Here is a 20,818-nt window from a genome sequence, read left to right as displayed (position 1 = left end):
GGAATCCATGGACAGGGTGAACATGAACTACACATGAACGGGTGTATTTATCCAAGTTCCCTGAATGCAGCTCCTTTCTGAGTATTATTTACAATTTGCAAGCCATGCAATTGCTGATTTATAAACATGACAAGCAAGATCTCTGCCTCAAGGAGCATACCATCAAACAACAAAATATATGGTGCAGTTGATGCAGAGGTTAAGAGGACTATAGCTATAGGCAGAAAGATAATTAAATGAAAAATCCACTGTTTTGTTCCAACATAACTATGACCAGTTTTCATGTGTTTGTCACATTACAACATTTGTCAAATTAAAAGTACAAAGGATATAGCTTTCAATGTAAGAAACTGTTCAAAAAGCAGATTAGTAAAAACAAAGAGAACTTAGATTTTGACTCAGCTTTTATAGGCTTCTCTAAACTATTTTAGAGGTTGGACTAGCTTAAGGAAGCTGTCCTTCACTTAAGGAGCACACCAGTCTGATAAAGGTTACACCTACAGGGCCAGTAACCAAACCCAGAGGTTGATGTACAGAGAAATTACTGATGTGGTGGAAAAAAAGGAGATTGCACAGAGAAGCCTTCATCTCATCCCTGAGAACAGTTCACCAGAAAATGTTCTGTGGGGACAGAAGGCTACAAATTCCTGGTTCAAAGGCAGAGTTTCCTTCAGCAGCAGGGAGATACAGGACTGCCAGCTTAAGTCAAGCATTAATAACAGTGCAGCAAAGACATTTTTCTTTCCACTTTTTTTCCTTTTCTGCAGTCTCCCTAGGCATTACATCTATCTTGCCCAGTGAAACTTACTCCTAGTATCAGTTTATGATGTAGATTTTGAAGACTTTGTCACTTTCTCTGATCTGAAACCATGGCAAGCCTGATGGAGAATCCCCATGTCCTCCATGCAGGAGGCCCCTTGGGTTATCACATATATATCCAAAACAAAAAGCAAAAATATGAACCAATAACAATGCTCCTGTTTAAAACTCGTCTCTACATAGATGATGTTTCCAGGGATTTAACCATCCAGCCATTCTCACTCATTTTGAACACAGCAAAATGTAGGAAGTTATTGAAGCTCTGTGCCAGCAGGTCTCCCTCTGCAGGTCTGGTGGAAGCAGCCTTGCTAAGATGCTCAGTTTGATACTGATGCTTTATAAACTGCATTGCAGGGTGGGCTACCAGGTTCAGACAGTTACTGATTTTAATATTCACCAAAAAGCCACAAAGCACAGGCCCTTTCTGTACTCCCTGCAGCATCCCAATGTGATGTGCCACTTCTGCAGCAGCTGGAGTCATCATCACTCCTCCCCTCAGATCACTGGTAGGTCACACACATTATAAGCCAACACAAGCCCACCCCAAAGAACTCATCAACACAAAGCAGCTTTCTTATCAGCTGCTTCATTTTTGGCTTGGGTTTCTTTGAGGGGCTTTTTTTTTTTTTTCTTTGTCTTTTGTGGGGGAAAGACAGAGTTGGTTTTTTTCCCCCCTGCCCTATATTTTTCTGTTGTTGTCAGCATTGCACTTCAAGGGCAAAGTTATTTTTTAATTGATCTTGCATAGATTTGCCTCCATGCTCAATAGAAAGAATAACTGCAAAAAAACCCCCAAAAACCCCAGCACCCCCAAAAAACCAAAACCAGGCAAATAAACAAACAAAAAACACCCAGCAAATTTTGATAAATAATTACCTCAAACTAACAATAATCATATAAGCTGTAATTCACACTTACAGAATCACTTGACTGACAGATTAATTAATCTGAAAACTTTGTTTTTGTAAATTCATTTCCATAAATAATAATTCACAGCTTATTGGCAATGTACAGAAACAGTAGAACCCTCTCCACAGAACACTCTCCCACAGCAGAGGGACTCTCTCTGCCCCCACACTGGTGTCACTCAGCTGATTCACAAAGTGTCACTAGGGTGGCTAAAGGGCACATTTCCCCAGACAGTGACTCATCAGCAGGGGGGCACAGCCAGTCCCTCTTGCCTCAGGGGCTTTGTGCCCTCCCAACCACTCACACCAAGATCTGCTGCACTGCAGCACACCCCCAAATAGTAACACTTGGTTATGTAACAGCTTTTAACATTCAAAATGCTGTACAAATGTAATTGCTTTAATCCTCATCACCCAGCTACAGTCAGTGTGTGGGGAGAAATCAGGAGAGGGATGTCTTGCACAAAATCAAAGCGGTGCAGCACTGAAGTGACATTTGAAATAGGGAACTTTGGGCCACTACCCCAAAGCCTTTCCTTCCAGCTGACTGAAAATGGCCTTACACTGCCTACAAACACAGAGTTGTGAGACCATGCACTTCGAAATCAAAGGCAGTGCTGGAGAGGAGCTGAAGTGCTCACCCTGGCAGGAAGGATGAATCCTGATGCCTGGGTTTCTCCCAGCCCACAGGAGGCAGCCCTTGGTTCCCTTCCCCAGCCCCATCTCACTCAACCTTGGGAGCAGCCCCTGACTTACATCAGTGATTGAGTCACTGGGCTTTTTATAGAGCAGGCCATTGAAATACCCTCTGAAGAGCCCTCTCCTGAGGGGAAAAGCTTCCATGTGAGGAGCAGAGAGTGCATTACACAAATTAAACCCCGAGCACGAGCCTGAAGCTGTGCTGGGAGCAGGGCAGCAGCACTGCACCCACAGGCTTTTTATGTTACACTCCTTCTGCAGGCTATGCTGCTCCATTAGCTCTGCATGCTGCAGCAAATAGCAACAGCCAGTCTCTAAAGCATTATCTGCCTGTGCTTGGGGGATTTGGACCAGGAAGGGAGGGAAAACCTTGTTCCTGGGCTAATTGGCCCAGTGCTTTATCATGCAATGAGAGTTTGGAGAAGTCTGCTGGGAAATGGATGAAGTCCACAGCACAAACATCAAAGAGGAGGAGGAAGGGAAGGAAGGGATTAATGAGACAGACTACAGATATAAATTTTAGAAGAAAACATTAAAAGCATGCCCAGAAAAAGAGGCAGACAAATGAAGAGAAACAAGTATTTACAAGTTTAGAGAAAGGAAAAAAGCACAAGATAAAATTAAATAGCATTAAGACTGAAAAAGGCTCTTAACTATTCAAACATCCTGCATGACAATTGCTCATAAATCATGAAATTTTACAGTCTTTTTATTTATTCTGTAGCTTTTAGCATTCACCTTTACATGACTATGTAATGTCTATCTCATTAGCCAAAAAAAAATTCTGCTCCTAAAGTTAAAAGTCAAGTTAAATCCAAGATGCTGGAACTTAAAGAAAACCATAATCATGGATGAAAAAAATCAGACACTGTAAACTGTCAAAAAGAACACATTAATTAATTTGGCATTAAATATGTACATTGGACCTAATGCAGTCCCATCTAATCTTAGAAAATGAAGAAGATCATCTCTTTGTCTCAGAACACAAGAAGAAGAGAACATGGACCCAGATCCATCAACTGTGATGACTGAAGCATTAGCCCAGAAAGCTGAAGTTTCTTCTGTGGTGCTGAGACACAAGAGAATGATGCAGGGAGAGAGAAACAACCCCAAAAGGTGGTGGAGCTTGCAGAAGGCCTTGGCCAGCAAATCTGAACTCTGGTAGGAAACAAGTCAGAAGCAAGACACCACAACTCCCTGCTGAAGAGCAGCTGCTAAACCCTAAACTTGTAATGTTTGTGTTACAGCCAGACAATTCAGAGAGAAGACCCCTTTCTGCAACTTTTTATTTTTATCAATTATTCCTAATGCAGAACTCCAACTGAAAGTTCCTCCATGCATTTTTGCATGTTAAATCCAAGATGCAAGAGAATCCTGATTACACCTCCACCAAGCTGACCTGCAGAGTTCCACAGCAGCTGTGGAACTGCCACCACTGCAGCTGTCACTGCTGCCAAAAGGGTCAGATGGGCCTGCTGGGGCTCTCTGATCAAAGCAGGATTGCCAATTCTCACAGTTTTAAGCACAGAAAGTTGAAAACTATAGTGACTTGACTTTACCTCCTCACTTCAACTGCCACAGTAAAATGAACCTTTTTTGTCCCTCATCACACCTGATTTTCCACATGTTATTCTGGGCAATCTCTGACTTTGATGTAAGATTTCTAACAAGCAATTGTACCAAAGTAATTTTTGTCCTTGCTCAGAAGATGCAGTGCTGATTACAGCCAGCTTGACATTTCTCAAAAAATAAATTTTTATGCTTAATATAATTTGATGAAAATTTTGGGGCTAAGGGAGAAAAGAGGTACAGCCTTCTTAGCTCCAGCTCTGGTCAAATAGCTTTCTTAGGATGGAATTTCTGTGCAATTCTAGAAAGCTTTCACCAAGACACAGAGCTTTGCAAACTTGGGCTCAAGCCTCTGTCTGATTCAACATCACCTTGAATGATGTCCTTGTTCATTCTGTCCAGGTACATGATCAACAACCTATTCTTTGGGCAAAATAATTATTTATATAAAATGTAGCAACACTCCTAGAAAACACTGGTTTCCATTGAGATATGGGTCAAATCTTTACTTTAAATCAGACAGAGCACAGACCTGGGTCTTCCATATAACCACTAATAGGAATATTCTCTGTAAGACTTACCAATCATTATAAAATAGAAAAAATTGATAATGTAGATCTACATAAAACATACATGAACACTCAAAACATGTATTTATTAGACAAAAAAGTTTAAAACCTAATCAAAATCCAAGTTATGATGTTACAGGGTTGAATAAACTGTTCTTTACAGTATTTAGGGGATGTTTTCCCATAAGTGCTGCATGGAATTTTCAACAAGTTCCACATAGTGCCAACAAAGAGGGATGGTCTTTGAGAAGGGAAAAGGCTCTGAGCAAGTTCTTAAAGCCTAAATAAGATTGAATTATTGCACTACAACCTAAAACCTGGAAGAATCCTGTAATTCTACATGCATGATTAAATATGTTCAGTTGATTATAAAACATTGCCTCCATATGGAAATTTGATTCCTCTCTCACACAGTGTAAGCAGAGCTGCTGAAAAAGGATAAAGTGAAAAGTTTTGTGCACAGAACATGTTTGGCCCCTGAAGTGTGCAACAGTTTAACTTCTTTCCTTTACAAGGTGTTGCTGGCCATCATAATAAATAACAGAGTGAGCACAGGCACAAAGAGGACAAAAGAAAAACTGAAGTATTTTGCTGGGGCTGACAGCTATCACTAGAGCCACGGTGATTAGATTCTGCACATACAGGAGCATGGGTGGGCTTTTCTGACCCAGGGACTTAAAATGCAACAAAAACAAGTGCCTGAGCCTGGGACTGTGAACTTCTGAGTTTGTGCTTGTGCTGCTGGATAGAGAGCAGTCAGGGCCTGTGACCAAACAGGAGTGGGTGGGGTGGCAGGGGATCAGGGAGAAATAGTGTGTGCTGTGAAGCAAACAGATGCTACCACTACTTGGCACAAACAGGTATTTGTACTGGCAGCCACAGAAATCCATTATGTCTCCAGTTTTTAGCAGGTGGTAGCAAGCAAGGCAGTTCTGTACAGATGCTAAAGGGATAAGGAGTGAAAATGCATGTATGGCTGCAGAGACAGCTGAGATGCTACAGCAAATATTTTCATGGAGCACCAACAGCTTCATAATGCTTGCTGGTTTCCTTGAGAAAAACCTTCAGATTTCTAGATATCTCATGCTTATTCTAGGACAAGAACTGTAACTCACTTTCTTAGCCTGCCTTTAACTTCATAAAATGGATAATTTAAAATATTCACATTTCCCTCAGTTGGAACAGATCAGTCCTCCTGAGTAAAAAGTTATCCCAAAAAACATGTACAGTAAAACTCAGATTTGCCTAACTTTGTTATTAAAATCATCAAACTCACAAGGGTAAACATAATGTTCCCAAATATGGTGAGCAGGGTCACACTTATGCTTTATCCCATTAGCAAACTGATAAATTAAAACATAAAAAGGCAATTTTGAAGTAAAAAATGTTTTGAGGTTACTCTGTGTGTGCACACCTATGTACACACAAGGCAATCTGCTAGCAAATAGAAAGCAAGTTCTCTGTTAGGGTTAGAAATGTGATGCCAGATGCATAAATGGCAGAAAGACACCAAACTTCTTCCCCAGTGTTTGCTGTTTCTAGAGCTGTGCTGGATGTTAAGAATGACACAGCTCTGTCCTGATCAGGGATGCATTGGCACTGGGTTAAATAAGAGCAATTTTCTCACATTTTCAAATGCAGAGGTTTCCTTTACACTGTGTGTGACCTGTGCTGCCCACTCTCAGGCAGCTCTCATTCAGCTGTGGTTTGTCCAAGCTGGAGCTCAGGATCTTCCCAACAAGGTTCCTCCTGTGCTGGTTTGGAGCTCACCAGGGCACAGGGAGAAAGGCAGTCCAACCTTTTTGCTCAGTTGTAGACTGCCACTACAATTTGCTTTGAGTTTATACACAGAATTTTGTACTCCACTGGCCATCACTTCCATCATAAAACCAGGACAAGAAATTTTACAATATTTAAAAAATACTTATTGAATATTGCCTAAATTAATATTCTACCACAGGAAAATAAAATTGTTTTACCCTCTCTCCCTATAAATATAAATAATTTTTGAATACTTCATGAAGTATAACTGTATATACTTCCTTGACAAAAATCTTAGAGCATTAGGACAACAAAGATTAACACACAGACCATAGGCTCAGGATTTTGTTTTGGAATGCCAATTAATCTGTGGTTTATTGTATTTCAACCTTCAGAAGGTCACAGGATTTAACTCTTAAACCCTTGCCAATGTCAGTTGCCTCATAATAAACATTCATATTTGTTTTATGACCTAGAGCAGCTGGTGGGTTTTATATACAATAAGAAGGAGAAATCTGACAAAAACAAGTGATTCATCTTCATAATGTGAATAGAGGCTAAAACCTTCAGTACAATCTTAAGGCCATTTATTTGTTCAGGTTGCTGGGCTTGCTTTCCATTTCTGGGATTTTTTTTAATGCCATTGATGACTACAATCTAAAACATTTGCTACATTCAGTCAGAGGGATTTATTTGATAATAGGGAAGAGCTTTCCTGGCAGATAGCTGGCTGGACCTTCTCAATTTGATACATACTCTGCCACAATGGCAGAAGGGAAGAGCTAGGATGTGCTCCTTTGCTTTTAACTGTTTTTACTTTCCGTTGAAATAATCGAGTGACCTGAGGTATAGAACAGACGTACAAAAAAGGAATTAATTAACTTTGATGCAATGCCCTCAGTCTTTGCTTGAATCCCTTTACAGGGATAACTGTGGTGTATTCCTGTACTCCTGTTGATGGCCTGTGGCCCAGATTTGGCCTGAAGGACAAATCCACCAGGCTCACTGCAAGCAACAGGGAACAATGTTCCAGCAGCAAAAGTTGCCTTTATCCACCAGACATCTTCCACCTGCACCCGAACATCACCCGAAGTCAGGGGCTGTTCCTTCCACAGGGGCCAGCAAAAACAAGACACACAGGGAGGTGTTGTAAGGGGCTGCTGAGGTTAAAGCCTTGGTGGAACTTTATGCCCCATGCTGGATGCCTTAGGGATGGCAAACCATGTATCCCATTAGCTAACCCTGCATACCTCAGCAGAAAAAGTCTGTACAGTGATGCCAGCAATGACAACTTGTGACCTGAAGGGACAGGGTGTTGTGGTGAGTGTTCAGTTCCCAATTGAGTTATCTTCCCTGTTTTGTATTGTTTTGTGATGCTTTCCCCCAGTTACACCCCTATACCCAGTTTGATGGTTTAGTCCTGGTTCCCCCTTTCCCTCGAATGGTGTCCTCCCTGTCTGGGCTCGCTGCCAAGCCCTTGTCTCCACCCCCGTTCCCCTGGCAACTGCCCCTTTCCCCTCCTCCAGAGCCCCGTTCATCTCCTGAAACCCCCCCATCCTTCCAGAAACTTCTCCCTTCCACAGGGGGTGATTGGGCAGGTGCCCTGAGCCCCTCCTTCGTTCGTGTACCACTTGTTGCCACCCCTGTCAGTCATGTTGAATTCCCCTCCTCAGTTTCTCCCGATTGGTTATTGTACACCCCTTTATATACTGCTTCTCCCCCTTTTGTCGCGTCTTTTCCCGCCTGGACGCGGTGGAGGAATGATACATTAAAACCACTGGGCTACACCAGGCGTGTTAAGACCCTCTTTTCTCTCGGCTTCTCCGCCTTGCCGCTTCTTTTCGATACTGTTGCTGCTGTCCTGCCGAGGAAGGCGCAGCCCGGACGTCCCTGACGGATCTGGGTAGTGCCCCCTTAGCTGCTAGCTGCTGCTGTGCTCCGAGCTAGCCCCGGCCGCCTTCCCCCCCTGCTCGGACGGGAGGGGAGTGCTTTCGACGCAGCAGGCGCGGCAACAGGGATTTGGCACGTATTGCAGGTGAGGGGTGTTTCTAAAGTTCCCATAAATTCAGCAAATTGACCCACTTCAGATGCCCTTATTAGCAGATTTTATGTGACTTCTTGTGTTTGCAAGGTGGAGCTCATCTCTGTACTCCTCAACACCCTCTGTCTCTTTGGGATACATAAAATTCCTGCCCATCAGGCCTGGAGCCAAGTTACAGCAGACTACACTGTTCAGTTTACACAGTCAGAAGAGCTGCACTGGTTTGCAGATATTTACAGCACAACCATGAGTAGATATTTACAGCATAGCCACTTACACATAAGCCAAGGAAGGCTCCCAGAGAAAGCCTGCAAGGAGACTGGTGCAGGCATGGCCAAGCCCCCAGTGAGCCTATGTGAGCCCCAAAAGCAGAATACCTGCAGGAGCACCTGCTCATTGGCTTGGTTTAGAGGATATGTTAGCATGGGACACCACTGACCAAGGCAGCCAAGCTCATCCTGGCATCCACATCTATTTATTCAAAAGGGACTTGCTTACCCCACAAAGATCTGCTTTCTACCATGCAGGCACACATACAACAACTGCTATTCTGGAATGAAGGTGCAGGCAGGGGGTTGTTTTGTTGAAGTTACCTCATATGCTATAAATACTACAAATTTGGTTTTATCATTCACTTAGGGCAGGGAGTTAACTATTCACACTGCCTGGGTGCTGCTGTTGAACCTCCAAAGATTTCCCTTTACTGTGTTGGCCATAACATCACCTAAGTACTCAGACCATGGTCCTCTTATTTCAGTAAATAACATCCCAACTCACTTCTCCAAACATGAACCATTCCCCATGCCAATAGCAGCTGCCATGAAAAGCTGAAGAACCTTAAAAGCTGAGCAACATGCCAGGGAAGAGAAATGACTTTGCTGTGACAAAATGCACATCCACTGTGAGAGGGTTATGCAGCATCCTGCAGTTCAGAATAACTGGCTTTCAGTTCTGTAAGTCAAATTCACCAACAGCATCAGCATCGATCCAAAACAAAAGACAAAGAATTGAAGCAGTAGAGAAGGAATAATCTTGGACTCTTTTGCAATATAGCCTGTACATGGTAAGGATTTGCTTAAAGATTTGTTCCTTCCTGCACCCTCTGTGACATTCTGAATTACAGCACAATAGAAAAATCAATTAAAATGACTACTGAATAGTTCTTTATCTGCCTCCAAATCACCTTCCTCCAGAAGAGATAATATTTCTGCAGTGCATTATACATGAATTAGCCCTGCTGTTCTAAATAGATTAAATCCTCTAGCCTGCAGCTTCAGAAGAAGGGTAAGCAAGAAAACCATGGGTTTTATATAAGCACAAAATAAGTTATAAATATGAATATTTCTCTAAAACCTAATCTTTAGGAGTTCTTTTTTCCCCCTCTGTGATTTCTGATCTTTATTACAAATGACATGAACCAATATTTCTTTTCTCTTGGTCACCACCCTCCACATACAAGCAGAGGCGCACGCTGCTTCATCACCCAGCTCTGTCATCCTGCATGCCAAACCTCACACTGGAAGGACAGTAGTGCACATGGACAAATATGTAACAATAAATCAAAGTTTTAAAGCACAAGGAAATTACTGCACACTTGAGTTTCTGGGAAGCTCAGAGACAGTTTCATAGCTGATGGTTGTCTTGTACTTCTCACTTGACCACAGACATATTATGGCTCTGGTAATTGGGCTCCTGGTGTGCTGAAACCACCACTCAGCCTTGAAGATCAAAGCTGATTGCTTTCTTGTTTGCTCCATCTCATATATCTCTTTTCTTATTCGTTGACTGCAAGTGCTCTGATATCTTTTAATCCATTTTTTATACTGAGTTTGCCAGAATAGGACTTGAACCCATAACTAACTCTGAAGAAGCTCAGATTAATAAAAGAGAAACAACTCCTGAGCTTTCAGAATACCTGAACCTCAACCAAAACTGAGACTCACATGCATTTTTCATTCTTACCATGTACTCAGTGAGATTTGAGCAACCTCAGCAGACTTATCTAAAGCTATCATTTTCTTTGAAATACTAGGGTGAAGAATGTGAAAATATTAGCCAAAACACCTTGATCAAAGACAAAAGTAAAGAAAATATGAAAGGTACTTCTACCTTGGGATGAAGCAGCATATCCGCATGCAGCAAATGATAGAAAAAAACCCTCTCAAGATTTGGCTGAGAAGACCTTACTTAGGGCTTGGCATCTCACACAGCCCTCAGAAACTCATCAGATGTAACATCACACACTGTATTAAAGCCTTTACTATACAGACCCTTTCTGCACTGATACAGAGCAATTCACACTGAATGACCATTTGTGGATAAGAGTTTCACAAGGCTGTTAGAAAAAATCTGAAAGAAATATGCTCTGTTTACCTTCTGACTTTGTCTCTAAAACAGCATGACAACATTTTATACTCACTTTCCAGAGCCAAACATTAAAAGAGTTTTCATTTTAATGATCACTTCTTTAATACATCAGTGTTGTCTCATTTTAATTCTTAGAAAAAAGCAAATACCTTCAAAGTCCCCATCTCTGGCTTTTGCTGCAAGTTCTGAGGATGATATACTTTCTTGACATAAAGCACAGTCTTCCAATGCTGCATTCCTTAAACCATGATTAACTGTAAAACAATTCAAAAAATACTCATATTTCCTCATATTCATGTTAGAACTTTTGGGATTAGACCACAAAAGCACCTTCTTAGACTTCTTGCTTTTTCTCTACCCTGACACAAACAGTGATTTACAAGTCTCCTATTCTACTTTGGGATGACAACAGAAATGAAAGATGCTGTTATTACAGGACATGCAGTCTTCCTCCTTCTACTAGTTTAGCTGCACTTACATTTTATTTCCCAATTCTTAACTTGGATCCTTTAAGACAAGCAGATTTTGCGAACAATGAGAGAGTCCCAAGGTAAATCACACACATCAAATCACACATATCAAAGAGAAACTTCACCCCAAAACTCCCATTGTTTCACTCATTTTGTTTATGCTTACTTTTGTCAATATCATCTTTTTTAATGCAAGAGTTCATCCATTAGAAATTACATCCATCCAAGTACTATTGATTAAAATATATTTCTCAGTGATAGTTCTTTACAGCTCCAGTGTCTTTATTACTCTTATTTGAAGGTTCATGAGCTCTTGTGCTCTATTTCTAGCAATTCTGTCTAACCCCATTTATCTATTTTTTTTTAAACAATAAAAAAAGCCAGTCTATTTTCACATCCTGACAGGCTGCCATCATAAAACTGTTGAGGAAGTTCCAACCAAAAGTAACAGAAGATTGTAATGCATGTTGTGCATTATCCCACTGCAGAATTAGGACTGGTATGGAGGTTTTTTCTGCTGAATTGATCCAACTATTTAACCAAGTGTTTCACATAAAAAGCTCAATGCTTTTACATGAAACTGGGAGAATGAAAATTTTTCAATCTGGAGGAAAGGAAGTAGGAAAATAAAAAGAGCTCTGGTCACTTTGAGATGCTGGTAGTTCTAATGACAATAAGGGACAAAGGCAATTGCAGCCTTGCTGGGATGACACTGTTATTTCTTAGCTAAGTTAGCAGACTTGCCACTTAGAAAAGAAATAATAAAAATGTTCACAGAGGAAAAATCTTTTGTTGGTCCGTGATCTGGTTCTGGTTCCATTACTTTAATTATCTACAAGTGGAATGTGGTGTTTTTCTATTTTGAAGCCAAATTCTTAAATTTGCTCAAGAGAGGACAGATTTCAGCATCTTACTGAGCATTCCCATCTTAGAGACTGTTCTTTGGTAACTTAAAATGTACCCACTGTGAAACAAATCTGGGGTGGGGGGGAAGAACCTACAAAGTCCAAACCCTATCTAAATCATAAACTATGATTTATAGCTACAAACTATAAGGGCTACAAACTGTGATTTATAGCTATAAACTGTATGGGCTACAAACACTGTATTGCTGTTAAATAAAGGAATATGGAAACAGCAGATGAACTCTGAAGACTTTAACTCTTTAGTATTTGCCTTAAGACAAACTCCTGTTCCTAAACAAGACTTCATCCTGTTTACAGTCTGTTTCCATGACTCCTTTTAAACTTAGGAGAAATCACTGTACAGTGAATCATGTCAAAAAGATAACAATATGTTAGGGGAATTCGTGTCAAATAGTTATGGATTCCCACTGGGCTACCAGCAGAAATTCACTGTAGAAAACAAATGTTTAGATCTTTACCTTTCTTCTGCTTTTCCTTGTCTTCTGTTTCAGGTTTGGTTGCCATAACTTCAAACAAGGTCTTTAGGATACTTCTCAGATCACTAGCATAGTTTGTCTGCAGCTGGTCAGCAACACCTTGGAGTTTGAGAAAATGGGTCAATCAATTCTAGACTGTTACACCAAACTTTTAAAAAGTATTTAAATCTGCCTGTTAGTACCAGTAATGGCTTCACTTACTTTTAGGGGATTGCTTGCTCACGTTAGGAATAAAAACTGAACACCTGATTAAACTCATTCTCCTTTATGGCCAAGTTACATTCTGGTTTTTATGCTACCTGCAAGCCAATACATATATTTCATATCCTTTGGCAGGAAATACTGAGAGATTATTTTTGCATGAAAACAGAACTGCTAAGTCAAATTTCATTCCTTGAACACAATAGTGCACCAGGGAAAAATCAAACCTGATACAAGTCCAAATTCTTCAACACTACAGGTCTAAGATGTCAGCATCTCTGGTTCTGCAAGTTCCAAACAGGTAACAGGTCCTTCTAAAGCAGACTGCAACTGAGGCCCCCAAACCAGAGTTTTCCTGAAATTTTATCTCAAATCCTTTCTACCACAAATTGACATGCAAAACCCCCCAAAAAAATCCAAAAAATCCCTGAAAAATAGTTTAATGATTCAGTGCTTCTCATACCTGAGATACAGACAAAAAGGCGGTGAATAAGATCGTTACTGCCATGAAATCTAGATCTGATCTTCTCTCGTGTGGCAATTTTGGCAGCCTGTAAAGCCAGCTGGATTTCTTCCTGATCAATGTCATCAGATGAACAAGAACTTGTCATTAAACTGCTGTCAGAGAAAAAAAATAATGTAAAGGAAAGTAATGTAAATCTTCACTCAGTTGTTCAGGATGTTCAGCAAATCCTAAAGGATTTATGACTCAGGCAAGACTCTATAGTAGCAGAACTAATTGCTGTAAATTCTTGTTGAAGGTAATCAGCACACAACCAATCACCAGTTTGATTTTCACTCTGTGACAGCTGCAAAAAAACTTGGAGCAGAAAATCACTTGTCTGTATTTTACTGCATTTTTCCTTAGCTGTTACAAAGTGCTGTGCCATTTTTCACATTAACTTCTTCTAAAAGCTCAATTCTGAGACCATAACTCCACCAAAAATCCTGAAGGGGAATATCAACCTAAAAATGTGAAGGTCAGTTCTGAAGTCAACTTAGAAATTTACGAACATGGAAATTATCTGAAAAAAGAAAGAAATTCTGAATTATGTTACCTTAATATAGCAAGAACAGAATCTAAATATAACTTCACCAAAAAATGGAAAGAACAGCAATAAAATATGATTTACACAGTAGAGGTAGGTTAATTCCCTTATAAATGTAACATTAGAAATAGCTGAAATGTCAAACTATTGTGAAGAATGGCTCATCAACTCTAAAGAGATTTAAATGTGCCACCAAATGCCTACTCAAACTTTTATTTTTTTGTTAAAAACCAGAAGCCAGACATTCCCACACTTTCACCACCACCACCTCTACCACTCTTCTCTTACAGAGAAGAAGCTTGAAACAAGGGAAGCCTTGGAGAGAATCTTCAAATGTCAGGAATGACCTTAAATATTTGTAAATGAAGATGTTAAAAACAGGGAAAAGCAGCATTTTGCCCTTAACAACTCTTAATGGGACTAGAGCACAGGATGTAACTACACTGAAGTCCTAAGGATTCACTGTGCTGACCAGAGCAGACAGGAGCCTTCTCACTTGACTACATTCAAGCCAGAGGGAACATCAAACCATTTTCTCCACATACTGGAAAGAAATTAATATTGCCAATTATTACAAAAAAATAGACTATTTTACTTAAAATCGTATTTTTGCTGTCCAAAACTCCAACACTCTTTACAGGCAGCTACTTTGTTAAAAGAAGAGTTACTAACTGCATGCATCAGTAGCACGTACAACAAAAAAGTAATTGCTAACACATTTTGAGTTCAATCTGCTTTAATCAGAAACATTCACCATCTTGCAGATCCTGTCCTTATGGCAGTATGCATGAATAGTTATTTTGGGAGAAGAACATAGGTAGCATTATTATTTATAACAAGATTTTATAGGATATAGTTTTCAAATTCTACCTGTGGGCTCCACAGGTAATCCTTTGAAATATAAAAGAGAAATAATTATGCCACCCAGTCTTGAAAGCCCTAGGAAAAAGAGACTGAAAAGAAATAAGTACTGGAGATTAGTTATTGATAGACATATCAATGGCAGATGTGTAGCATGAGTACCTTAACTGGCCCCCCATTCTTTCAAACACAGAGTAAAGACTAGGCTTGCAGGAGACTCATTTTATTCACGTTATCTGTTGCTACTCATAAAAGAAAATTCTTGTAAGGAGATGTTATTTCTGTGTTTACAGTTCCAGCAGCACCATGACTGACTGGGCTTATCAAAGACCCTGAGAATGAAGTGAGAATTTCTTTCAATCTTCCTTTTCCTTTCCATAGGGGATACAGTAGATATTAGAACAGTAAGCCTGTCAGCATGCAAAGGCCTGTGTTCAGGACAATGAACAGGTCATGTACAAATGTGGCTTACAAAAGAACAAACTGAAAGGCAGCAAGAGCCTGGAAGAGATTCCTGGCTCACAAGGGTGTGCAGTCAGAGGATGCCTGTTCACACAAACCCTCTCACACACATTTAAAAGACTCTGCCTTGCAACATGGCCAAACAGGCTCCACTTTTTGTTTTACAGAAGAACTTAGTGATACACACAACTGCACCATAAATTGCTCTGCAAGACAAGCATGGACCTCCTGACAAAGCCAGATGCAGTCTGTGTAATTATTATTTCAGAAGAAGTTAATATGAATAACCCTAATACAAAGGTCTCTTTAAAACTCCCAAAACACAGAAACTTTAGTGAAGGGGAAAAACAGGGCCACTGAATCAAGGATGACTTTTCCCTCCAAATCACAGCTGAAGAAATATTTCAAAGAAGGTGTGAAGTGGGCAGAGAGCTGTGAAGAGTGCTTTTCAAGAATATAAGTTACTTGGTCCTTTGCTGTTTTGCAGAAAGGAAGAAAGGCTCATTCCACAATTCTGATCAATTTTTATAACAATGTTTGCCTTGCTGAGCCTCCTCCAGCTGGGAGGAATGCAGTTTTACCTACTTCATTCAGGAATGTGGTTTGACCTACTTCCATTGCATACTGCTCTGTCAGAGTTTGTGGTGTGCCATTAAGACTGGCCATGCCACCACAAGAGTGGCTGGGACTCTTTTTTCCCCAAAATCCCCAGCAGAAAGCTCATGTGAATTGCTCCAGCACTGTGGGATGGAAGGTCAGCATGTAGCATGTCTGCACACACATTTGACACACTTTCATATGCACACTCCCATGCAAACCACAGGATCCACAGGCAGGAGGTTCAGAAAAGAGGATATTTTGTTCTTGGGATTGCTTGTGCTACTACAAAGCAAAAAAATGAATACTCCAGGAAAATTTAAAACTGAACCCAAGAATTGCTACTGAGTCAGAAACAATCACTCTGCCTTTACCAACACAACAAAGTCCAACTAAGACAAAAATGACTCTCAAAGAACATCTAACAACCATCAGTTGAAGAATGTAGCCAAAAATACAATACTGTAGAGACAGTAAGAAATACCGTAAGAACAGAAACACTGCAATTGTTTCAGATAAACAGCAAGAGAGCCAGCTATTTTTTAATATTAGAGTATCCCAAATAGCAATTACTACATCCATGCAAACAGATTCTCATTATTTTAAAAATTGGTATTATAGAAAACACACCTGAAATGTGATCTACTGGATGCAGCTTACTTTTTTTTTTCCTATAAAGAATTTCTTTCCTACTTGGTTTATCCAACATGGATAATTTGGATCAGCATTTTCAGCCAATACCAGATGTTTAGGAAGCATTTCATTAGTGTCAGACTGCACTTCGATCTAGAATGTTTCACAGCCAGCATCTACAAAATCATGTCTCATTGCACAATACAAACAGCCACACTACTGCTGGAGACAAGTCCTCATTTTCTCAACTATTTGGTTGAAAGGAGCCCTGAATAACCCAATGAATTATGTTACAAAGAGGTAAAATCAAAATACACATGGAGCTCCCCTAGTGAAACATTTATCATATACACAATGCTTATCATGCATTAATTCTTCAGACTGCAAAAACATTGCAAAGTTAACACATCTGAAGGTGAATATGAAGAAATGTTATGTCAAAGGTTGATTCCAAACAAAAATCTGCTTTTACCTTATAAAGGAACAGATACCTTGTGGCAGATAAAATGAATCAGCTTTTTGTTTAACATGGCTGCACCCCCCCATTTTAAAATCACAATTTATTATATGAGAAGAGTTGTATGACTCTTCCAACACTCTCAAGGTGTATCTCTACACCTTGCCTGCTCAAGGCTTTACTGTGAAATTTAGCCAAATATGTACAAGCAAACAAAAGCCAATAATGTAATAGCACACAATAAAACCTTTCACCAAGATGCAATCTGCCTGACAGCTTTTGTGTTTCAAAGGATACTTCTGAGCCAGTTTAAGTAGCAGCACTCCTAGAGAATGGAAAACAGGACTGTGGAACAACAAGGTTACGGACAGACATTTTCAGAAGTGGACAGACATTCTAGGAAACCATCTGTGATACTGTAGGCTTTGGGCTGTGCTTGTTGGTCATTGACATTCATCCAAAACCAGTGAAAGCAGCAAAGTCTAAAACCAAACAACCAAAGTCAACCAATTCAACGTTGGTCCAATTTAAATATTTTATATTTGTGCTCAAAACATAGCAACAGCTGTAGAAATCTGTGTCCACTCACAGATGTCTCCTTTCAAATGTGTCTGGAAATGTTTGGTTCTTGTAAACCTGAAATCTGCTCTGCATGAATGCAGAATGTATGAGATCCTCTGAAAGAATTTCTCATAATTCACACACCAACCCCCAGAGTATCTTAAAAATGCATTAAATATACAGCAGTGTCAGACAAAAATAATTTAAAAGCTCTATGTTTCAAATACAATGAATACAAAAATTCAACTGAATTTTCATGTTTTCAAATTAATCACAAAAAAATTTTTTAAAATACATGGCTTGGTTTTTTTTCTTTATCTTCTGAAATCCTAAATCAAAAGCAATAGTGGGTCACTTCTTGCAAAGGAAAAAGCCCAACAGAGCCATGGTACTCTTTATCACAGAATCAGAGAATGGTTATGGTTGGAAGACAGCTTGAAAATTATCCAGCTCCAACATAAATATGTGGTGAAATTATGTCACCAAATTGAAAAGGAAATTAAGACCACCCTTTAAGTCTCTGATTTCAGGCAAGGTCTTGAATGACAACTGATTTCCAGGTAAAGATCTCAGAAGATTGTCAGTGGTGCCTGTAAACAGAGAGGGCTCAAGTTTCAGCCACACAAACTCATCCCAACTAAGTCTAAGAAGAAAACTCTATAACAATAATACAAATGTTTTCTAGAAAAGTATTAATACATAATTCAGTGTCTAACCTCACCATTTATATTATCCAAATATCTGTGACATCAGGGATTCCCATTCACTTTCTCTGGGAATCTCCAGCAAACTACACAAGCAGGGGCAGAAGCAGAATGTAACACCCTGCAACAAAACAGGTAAAACCTTCCTGCTGCAGTGGGAATTTATAGCTGGTGATTCCACTTCTCAGTGAACTCAAAATCCATGCAAGAATTCAATCCATTAGCTGGATTAGTTCAATCCATTCTGATGCAAATGTTCACCCAGAGATACATTTTAAGACCAAGGTGCTCTCTAGGAAGGTTTGGTAAGTGATGTACAGTTGCAGGTGAGACCCTTGACAGCAGAGAAATGTGAAAACTTCCCAAGAAGTTTTCTGTGATTTCACACATTCCTCATGTTCTACACAGAAGGACATTACAGCCATAAACCTTGCTGGGAGTGTCTACAAAGGGTCAGTAGCCTAATTCTTAAATACAAATTAGTGTTCATTTAAAAATTGATGAGAGACAGTCTACAAATTATAAAGCAGTGCAGTTCTTTGGACTCAAATGCTATCAACTCAGTTGCACTAATTGGCCTTAACAAATCTCTCATGTCCTTTATTTAACACCACAGGTACTGAATAACTGAAGATGTGTCACGTGTAAGTGTGTAAGTGTGTCATGTATGTGAATTTCCTCATATACAGAGGTACATTTAGAATATTCCAGTTCTTACAATATTTCTCAGAACACATTACCATGAGCTCCCCAACTTTCATTGTCTGCTCACACAGAGTTTAGCATAATGGCCACTTATGCTCTGTGTACAACATCAATAACATACACTTTTTATCCAATCCACAATATGGAAGATTCTCTCCCATTTGAATATTTTCATCCTTATGGTAAATGGAAAAAACCCAAACCAAAATGTTTGCAGGCAAATCTATGGAAGTGATTGCATACAACTTCTAAAACAACTTCAGCAAGTTGGTACATTGCTCCACTGATATTTGTGTGGGCTGTAACTGGAAATCTCACCACTAACCTGTCAGCCAAGCTATTACTCTTACTCTTCTGCTTCAGAGGCTGTAGTCAACTCTGGGTTCCAGTTTGCTAAAAAGAACAAACAGCAACTCCAAAAGCATGTAAAGGTTCAAATACAATAGTTCAGGGAAGACAAAAGTTGCATCCATGAGAAATGACAAGAGCAGGTAAGAGATATGTAATTCCCATACCAGTAAGAAAAAAAAAAAAAACAATCTACTTCCCATCCTGCTTTTTGCAGTACCTCTAATGCTTCTTTTTGGATACTCTCAGCAGAAACACAAACAGTAGGCTAAAACCTGTTGGTTTCTAGCATGTGCTAGTTTTGATATGGTTGGAAGAGAAACTGTGAGAATCATGGATTCTTACAAATATTTTAAGTGAACTGGATGGCTACACACTCAACTTTAGAGTCACTTAAACCCAAGCCAGAACATTATATGCTATTATTTAGGCAATAGCATATACTTTTTTAGCTAAGGACTATGCTTTAAGGAATGACCCCAGAAGCTACATTTAAAGGAGTCTAAAAACAGCTTTAATGCAGAACTTTATTTCTTGTCTTTTAAACCCTAGTATTTTTAAAGTCAATAGGGTTTTTAAATACAAGGAAATATAACCCCTTAGCTATTTCCTCTCTCTTTTAAGAGAAACAGGTCAAGAGGGTAAAAAACCCCCACCAATCAACCCAACCACCCCTAAAGCACACCAAGGCTTCAGAACTTTGTCTTGAGAAACAAATAATGTAACTGCATGCAAATCCCTCTAGCTAGAAACCACCAAAAGAACTGGACTTGCCTGGACAAGAGTATTACCACATGCGTGAGCAATGCTCAGTTCCATTCACAGGACATGTGCTAGAAGCCCCATCTGCTGTCACCCTTCTGAATTCCTCAGTGGGGGGAATTACTTTTCCTACACTGCAAGATTTGCAGAAGCTTGTCCTTAGCTTCTCTTGCCCCTGTAAAGGTGGGCAGTCTGAGGTTGGCTCAGTAAAATAAGGAATTTGGCTAACAGGATTGTCCCAATGGCCTAGGTGCTCAGGACTTTTTCCAGTCAGGAAAAAGTCCTGAGCATTGAATTCTACTGAATTTGAAACCAACACCAAGAACTTCTGCTCCAGACCCTGGCAGCTTCTGTAGCTCCCCTGTAACTCTGCTGGAACAACATCTTGAGTCTTTCCTCAGCTGTTCAGACTTGAAACTGCAGAGCATTCTCACTTGGACTTTGCAAAATCCACAGCTGGTAAAGCAGCAACTTGCCAAACAGATCCACTCTAAGAAACTCAGCTTAGGAGAACTTATGGCTTACTCAAACTCATCAACACTCTGGAGTGGGTTTTCAGGTGAATGCAAAGATACAGTACTTCAAATGGAAATTAAAATAAACAACTTTAACAGTGCTCTCTCCCAAATAGCTTTTTTGATCATTATAGATAAAACTTCTATAAGTGGCACATGAAAAAATAACTGAAGAGCATTAATAATCAACAGTGGTGCTTTCTAACCATCAAATTTAAACTAAAACAAAAAGGGACAAACCCTGCAAGATACAGTTATTGTAAAGTTCAAGAAAAAACAGAACAGAAACACCAAGAAGTTAGAATATTATTTGGGTTCTACTACGACTTTTTTCAATTCCACCATGACATTTTTTCCA

At 39.8% G+C, this 20,818-nt stretch overlaps 1 protein-coding gene across 4 annotated transcripts in view; it reads right to left on the bottom strand.

Annotated features, from left to right (window-relative positions):
* Window positions 1-20,818, bottom strand: part of ZFYVE28 (zinc finger FYVE-type containing 28) — a 147,820-nt gene that overhangs the window by 4,170 nt on the left and 122,832 nt on the right. For 2 of the 4 annotated variants that reach the window (XM_030239289.2, XM_030239291.2), the window contains 3 exons: window positions 13,270-13,424; window positions 12,588-12,704; window positions 10,883-10,987 (listed from right to left, as the gene is read on the bottom strand). In XM_030239289.2, the coding sequence (XP_030095149.1) occupies window positions 10,883-10,987; window positions 12,588-12,704; window positions 13,270-13,424 (377 nt within the window). The remainder of the gene's footprint in view (window positions 1-10,882; window positions 10,988-12,587; window positions 12,705-13,269; window positions 13,425-20,818) is intronic. The other 2 variants (XM_030239290.2, XM_050974018.1) reach the window with 1 other exon arrangement.

Source organism: Serinus canaria, chromosome 4, assembly GCF_022539315.1.
Source record: "Serinus canaria isolate serCan28SL12 chromosome 4, serCan2020, whole genome shotgun sequence".
Taxonomy (NCBI): Eukaryota; Metazoa; Chordata; class Aves; order Passeriformes; family Fringillidae; genus Serinus; species Serinus canaria.
This window is presented reverse-complemented; position numbering and strand designations above follow the sequence as displayed.